Source organism: Alligator sinensis, unplaced genomic scaffold, assembly GCF_000455745.1.
Source record: "Alligator sinensis unplaced genomic scaffold, ASM45574v1 scaffold2446_1, whole genome shotgun sequence".
Classification (NCBI taxonomy): Eukaryota; Metazoa; Chordata; order Crocodylia; family Alligatoridae; genus Alligator; species Alligator sinensis.
Genome location: NW_005843627.1, coordinates 64,225 through 71,379, shown reverse-complemented (window position 1 = coordinate 71,379; position 7,155 = coordinate 64,225). Strand labels below are relative to the sequence as shown.

At 41.4% G+C, this 7,155-nt stretch overlaps 1 protein-coding gene across 1 annotated transcript in view; it reads left to right on the top strand.

The window, feature by feature from the left end:
- Positions 1-7,155, top strand: part of NAA30 (N(alpha)-acetyltransferase 30, NatC catalytic subunit) — a gene marked incomplete at its 5' end in the record, with an annotated part of 24,826 nt that overhangs the window by 3,758 nt on the left and 13,913 nt on the right. Inside the window, one exon of the mRNA XM_006039025.2 lies at positions 5,405-5,528. Coding sequence (XP_006039087.2) covers positions 5,405-5,528 — 124 coding nt within the window. The remainder of the gene's footprint in view (positions 1-5,404; positions 5,529-7,155) is intronic.

Below are 7,155 nucleotides of genomic sequence, written 5' to 3'. Positions count from 1 at the left end.
CCCCCCCCCCTTGGTCCTTCATGTTTTAATCAGAACAATAAGTTAATCCACCATGTTGAATTGTGTGTGTTTAAAAATATTCATCACTTCCTTGTAACTTTTTTTGTGGGGAGGGGGGGAGAGTTGCTTTTTATTGCCACTAATGGCTGATTTCAGGTGTTTGGGAAAGTGATTGCAAAGTATTTTATTCTGTAAGGTATATGTTTAGGAAGCCTTAATATAGGTCCAAATATTTGAAATTCAGCAATGGTACTTTCATAGAAGTAGATATCCATCTATCTTTGTTAGTCCTCCCTAACCACAACATATCAGTAAAAAAACAGTATCCACATCTGTTATTTTTGGGTTCTTATCCTCTGTTGTTGCTAATCACAAAGTTGTGTTTATGCTATATACTGTACCTGTAACAAGTTCTAAAGAGAATGTCTTCATAATGCCAGGGAAGTGATTACTGGTATGGGATATAAATTTCAAATGACGACATTTTGAGATTCTATGATTGCAACTAATACCTTGCCCTTCTATATCACATTTCATTCAAGAATCTCAAAACACTCTTTGTATTAACCCTCATAAAACCTTTGGAAAGTATTATCATGCCTTATCAGTTTGGGGGGGAAACAGAAGTGTAGAAAATGAAGATGTAGGTATAGAAATTTTTAACGGAAAGACTTATTCTGTCTTTTGGAAATACTTGTGGTCCCCATCATTGTGGTATCTGTGCCTCACAATCTCTAATGTAGTTAGGCTTGCTTATGTTATTGTGAAAGAGAAATTACTGTTACTCCCATTTTACAGATGAGAATTGAGACATGTAGAGACTAAGGTGACTTATTCAAGCTCACAGCAGAAGTCTGTGACAGCTCCCAAGTCTCAGCCTAGTGCCCTAACAACCACTGCTTTTCCTCCCTTTGCACACTTGGAAACTTGATAGCTAGATGGGATCCAAAAGGTCCAGGTAGATCTGTTTCTATGATAACTTAGAATGGATTTAGATAGGTGGATAGTCTCTGTTGCATATTGTTCACTTAAAGGTACAAACCTTTCAGGGAATAGTATTAGTGACTGCATCTCTTTTTTTTAACGGAGAAATATTTTTTGAAAAGTATTTCTAGCCTTTGGCCTCAGCAGTTAAAATTTACCTTACCTACTGAAACGAATATTAATCACTTTGTTGTAAAAAGTGATGTTCTGGTTCTTGCGTGAACAGTATTAAGGCAAGATGCAGACAATTCAATAATAATTTTTTAAATATGCAGGTGAAGAGATTCTGCCTAATTTGTTTAAATATTTACAGTTTCTTACTTAAAATCCAAGTAACATACTTTAGTTCAGGTTAATCATTCTTCTGAGAATTTAGACAGATTCCAAAAAATAATCTCAAAGTATAAACACTTTATTAGAACTCATAATAAATAATACTTGTTTTTTGGTATCTTAGGACCAGATCCTGGTAGTTGAGAGTAAGCTGTAATTACACATATGAAAGCAGAATTTGTATCTTAATGATCATTTCCCAAGAGGTGCTTACATAAAATTTATGCTTTTTCCCCTGTTTATTTTCTGATGTTTCACTTTCTCATTCAGAACACTTGGGAACTAAACTCTCCATTTTACATGCTGGATTAGGTTTATATTCAGCTAAGGGGAAAAGAAACCAATAAGGGATGGAGCCTGCAGTCCTTATGCAAATGTTGTGCTGTGCCGTCGCAAGATCATTGGGTCCGGCCCAAGGGGCAAGAAGTCAGCTGGGGTCAAAGGATCCCAGCAAGATAAGCATCCAAATATTTCTTAAGAGTCCAGAGTAGGTGTTTGCACCACCTCTGGGGGGAGTCTGTTCCAGGTTTGGGGGTTCAGACAGTAAAGAAGTTTTTCCTTATGTCAATATTTTGTTACTTATCACAGTTTTCTGGAAGTAACCACAATCAAAACTGATAAATAGTAGTGCAAAGTTTTGTGTTATTTTTTCCCAGTAAAAAGTTTCAGTACATTTTTTTTAAGCAGAGGCAATGTTGGTATATGATTCATCATTCCTCTTCTCTCTTTCTCCCCCCCCACCCTCCGTTTATCTAAAATTTCACTTCTTACAATGCACACCAGGTATGTTATCTATGACATTCTCTGCCTGATTCCTGTGAGCAGCAGTTTGCACCATGTTCTCTTCAGGGAGGAGGACTATACTCTGTTCCTAAAGCATGGTGTGAGGTTACAGCTAGGTACTCTGCATAATTATAGCAGTGCTATTAAGAGTCTGATGGCGCTTCCAGTTTAACTCCCTGTATTTCTCAGGGCCTGAGCTGAGACATACAAAACTTGCCTTGGGCTGAAACTTGGCATACAAGATCTCAGCGTGGGTGGGGGTTTTTTTCTTTTAAAGAAATTGAAAGAAATCAACTCCATTTGCATTTCAAGGCAAACCAAAACAACTTGTAGGCTGACTGTTTCTCAACCCTAACCCACCCTCCTCTGTCCCTTCACCCCCTTCCCACTCTTTACACTAAGTCTGTTTAAACAATTTGTCTGGATTGCAGATTTGGGTACCGTAGAGAGAACTAATTCCTGCTTAATTTTAATTTATCAACCTCATTCTTTGCTAAATGCATTTTGGCCCAGTAGTAGTTGTCATTCAGAGTGAATATACTGCGTATCCGTCTGTCCCACTGTTCACAGCAACATTTGGGTGTGTACAATTGTAAGCATTCTTTTTAAAATGTTTTTAATATTTCAAAGCAACTAAGTTACCATCTGAGATCCTGGTTTCCTCTGTTTAAAAATCCCAAATTCTCTCATTAAAACCCACCAAATCTGCTTTTTTCCATTACTAAAATGAAACGCCATTATATATATAGGTATCAGTTGAACACAATGTTTTATTTGTATATTTACAATTTTAAAGCAGTTTGGAAGCCTCCCAGTGCCTCAATCATTATAATAAAATAAATTCTAAATACCTATATATTTTGGCGTTTGACATTGGTTTTCTTTATCATGGAAAATCGGAGCTCCTCCTGCTCCCTTTGCTTACCGGGACATGGGTCCAGCTGTGGTGGTCCTACCTGCTGCTTTGTGGCACCGAGCAACCCTGATATGCTGTTGCCCCTCACTCCCAACATGCAGTCCACTTCACTCCCCCTGGCCATGCTAGTGCCCTGCATTTCCAACCCACAGTCTCCTGCCCTGCTGGTGCCCCTACTCCCAAGCCACAGGCCCCCACTCCCCCTGGTGCTCCCCAGTTCCAAGCCACGGCCTCCCCAGCCCTGCTGGTGCCCCTTCTTCTGACCCGCAGTCTCCTGCCCCACCCAGCCACATGTGGACTCACAGAATGGTCGTCTGTGGGGCTGGCCTTCAGCATGAGGTGCGTGGACGCACAGGCAGCGGCAGGGGTACAACATGCAGCTCCACACTGCAGGCTGGGGCTGGAGTTGCGGTGCAGAGGACAGCGCTGCAGTCCACAGCAGAAGCGTGAAGTGGAGTGTGGCTCTGATCCAGGCCATCCTGCCGGCAGCAGGAGAGCAGTGAGGGGCTCCAGGCCCCATCCCAACCAGGCCAGAGTGCAGCGGTTGCGGTGGCCCCTGCAGGTGGTACAGAGCGAGTCCAGCCTCAGTGCAGGCTGGAACGAGGAGTACAGGAGGCCTGTGCCAGGCAGCCTAGCCATGGTCCTCCCTTCCCCCACTGATCCTCCCTGCCTGAGCAATGTCTCCCAGCCACCCTGCCCCTGAAAGCATGGGCAACGGCCACCAGTCCAGCTACCTGACTCCCCACTGCTCCTGAAGGACAACCCCCCCTGCCCTCTTCCCCCTACTGGAGGGGCAGGTGCCGCCAGGTGGACCCCTCTGGCAGCAGTGTGGAGCTGGGCTCGGCTTGCTGGGACCACCAAGCACTGCCTCAGACCCCCCCCCAGCTCCACCGCAGCACCAGCACCCAAATACTTTCCCCCACCCTCCACACACACATCCCCTCAATGCATCACACCCCTCCCACCTACCCACACACATCCCCTGAACAGTCCCCAGTCCCTGGCCTTCCCCCAGCTCTTCCCCTGCCCTCTCCCAGAGATGCATACACATGGTGCCCCATGCCTCCAGTTGCCCTTCTACCACTCCTGCCAGCCCCAAGCAAACCCTTGCAGGCTGGAAGGCTGCCAGCCTGCAAGGGCAAACCTGCCATTTCCCACAACTTTCTCCTTTAAGGAGGAAAGTCCATGGTTTTCCACAGCAAATGGGAAACCAGGATCCCTAGTTATCATGATTGCACTTCTCACTGTAGTGTCACTGGGATTAACTGATGAATGAAACCTCTTAAATTCACTTGAAATGCATGGAACTACCTGAAAAAAATGGTTACATGCAATTAAAAGTGGGAATTTTAAAATATGAAAACACTAGAGATCATGAATTATTGGCTAAGTACAGACAGTCAGAAATCCCAAGGCTGAATTAATTCACTCTTTGCAGGTTTGTCTAAAATGTGTAGATTGAACCAATAAGCAAATGAATAGGCATTCACTTTTGATTCTGGAAATGTAGCTACATGCCTGCAGTGGCTCAGACCAGAAGCAGGGGGACACTAGAGCACGCCTCCCTGCTTGGCTGGAGCAGACAGCTGGGGCCAGGCTAACCTGCCCACCCTTCAAGGGAGAGTTTGCAGGAGAGCTGCAAAGGATCCTGGAATGCTGGGAGATTGTTAGTTAACTTGAATCTGGAGGGGATCTGGGACAGAAGTTCTATACACTAATTTAAACTAATTCAGTTAAGTCTGATATCCATCCATCCAGGTTTACCTTCATCCAGTTTGGCCATTTTGAAAGCGGTTTATGTGCGCTGAACTTCTGTTGTGTTATAAATTTGAACTGGTTTTGGATTACTTATACTGGTTTATACTGGTAACTTCTGTCCCTAGCCATCATGGTCTTGAAGTTAAAGATGCACTAAGATTTTAAGCTACATATCATCCATGATGACTTTCTTAAGGCAAAATGGAAGTTGTCTACAAAAATAGGTTAAATTATTTCTTATATTCTTATCTTTACAAATGAGGCTACCTTGACTTTATTTTTAACATAAGTTTAAAAAACCCCTGCAGAAATAGGTGCTTCAAATGAATGGATTTGTGTGTATAAAAAACAGGTTGAAACTCTGTCAGAAATGACTCAAAGATGTGGACCAGAAAAAATTACTAGAATTATATTAGGTTGTTACATTGTTTAAAAAATCGTGTTATATCCAAAATACAGATAAGAAATTAAGGTTTGCTGGAATTCTATATACAGTTTCATAATGCAAACAAATAATTGTTACTTTTGTATATGCAAGTCTCATTTAAAATGCAAACAAATATTTGCTGGTTTTGCTCCCATTGTATATCACATGCTGAAAATATACACAGATATTTGTTTGTTTTTAAGGCCATGGTAGGTGAGGAGTGTGTAGGTGCCATTGTCTGCAAGTTGGATATGCACAAAAAGATGTTTCGCAGAGGTTATATAGCCATGTTAGCAGTGGATTCCAAATACAGAAGAAAAGGCATTGGTAAGCTATTTTATTTTCTTTTTAAAAGGGAAATAGCCCCACTGAGATGCTTGTAAATTCTGGAGTAGATTGCTGCTGCAAAACATATTATCTCTATGTAGAGGTGAAAGAGGTTGTGGGAAAACAAGCAAGCTGTCTTTTTCTTGAATTAATTGAATATAACTTGATGTGTCTACATTTCCTAGTGCATCACAAATTGTATTTTACAACTTGCAATGGCTACTGTTAGCTAATGCCACTCTTCTTTTCATTAAAAGTGCAGCATTTTCTTTCCTACTTATTTGATTTTTTTTTTGTCGGTTATGAGAGACTGTTTAGGTATATGTTCTCTCTGGATTGACCATATACCTAAACAGTCTCCCCCTTCTCTCCCCCCTCTGTAAGACAAATTATCTTGCAAGAAAAATCTTATTTCTTTGGTGTCCCAAGAAACTATCTCTGAACACTTAATATGTGGCCTTTTAGGATAGGAGTTATTGCACTCTTAAATTTCTGGATGTAAAATCTTGGAAGTATTGTATTGGGTTAATAAGAAAAGTGGCCACAAACCTCAATTTCCTCTGTAAATTATATTGCTAAGTAGCAGGAAAAAGCAAGTGCTTGTATTCTTGTGCATGCACACACCTGCCAATACCTTCCTTTCTACATGCGATCCAGGCAAACCATTCCATTCCATTCCATTTTCTCTGGCTCCCCTCAGTCAGTTACCATCCCATGTGGATCCTTCACGTGGGCAATTACTGCATGCTTACTTAACAAAAACTTTTCCAATTTTTTGTATCTACTAGTCATACAGATTTGGTACCAATTTTGGAAAATAAGCCTTCATGCCAAGAATTTCTTTCAGTATAACGCCGCAGTTCCCAAACTGACAGATTGCACATCACCAGTTCAAAACGATACAACCTTAAGTACCACCAGCAAATTTTTGTCATATAAAGTAATTATAATAAATCTGCTAAAGCGTACCCATGACAGATTGTCTGCGTACCACTGGTGGTACCTCTGCCACTGATTGGGAACTGCTGATCTGCGGTATCTGCACTTACTGAATTAGGTGTTTATCTGCCCATTTAAATAAGCCATCCTGAAATATATTATCCATATTGAAGTACCTGTTTAAGTAAAATGTAAATGTCAGCTTTTAAGGACAAGGATGTTCTATGCCATTAATTTGTAATGTATCAGATCCTCACTTTGCATGTTGTTAATTCCTGTTTTGTTTGTGAAGAACAGAAAATAAGTTATAGCTGGGAAAATACAAGGGAATGCAATAAGTATGGTGAAACTGCTACTCCTGTCCCCTTCACCACTCGTAGAAAAAGAAGACGGTGTCACAAGTGATCAGACGATCTAGAGTTGCACTTTGCCAACATTTTGATTAAATTGGAGAACTTTAATAATAATAATTGGAGAACGCAGTAAAATCTGAACACACTTCCAGATTTAGGAATCTGGAGCCAGCAATGGCTTCTGTTACAGGGTTTCTATAGAGTAGGGTAAAGAGGATACAGAGAAGTTGTCCTCACCCCCTTTGAGTATGGTCAGGTAGGAGACAACCATATTTTTAAGTTCTTAGGAGCACAAAGGAATGGCTACATGTGTTGTCTTCATGCCCACAAACATG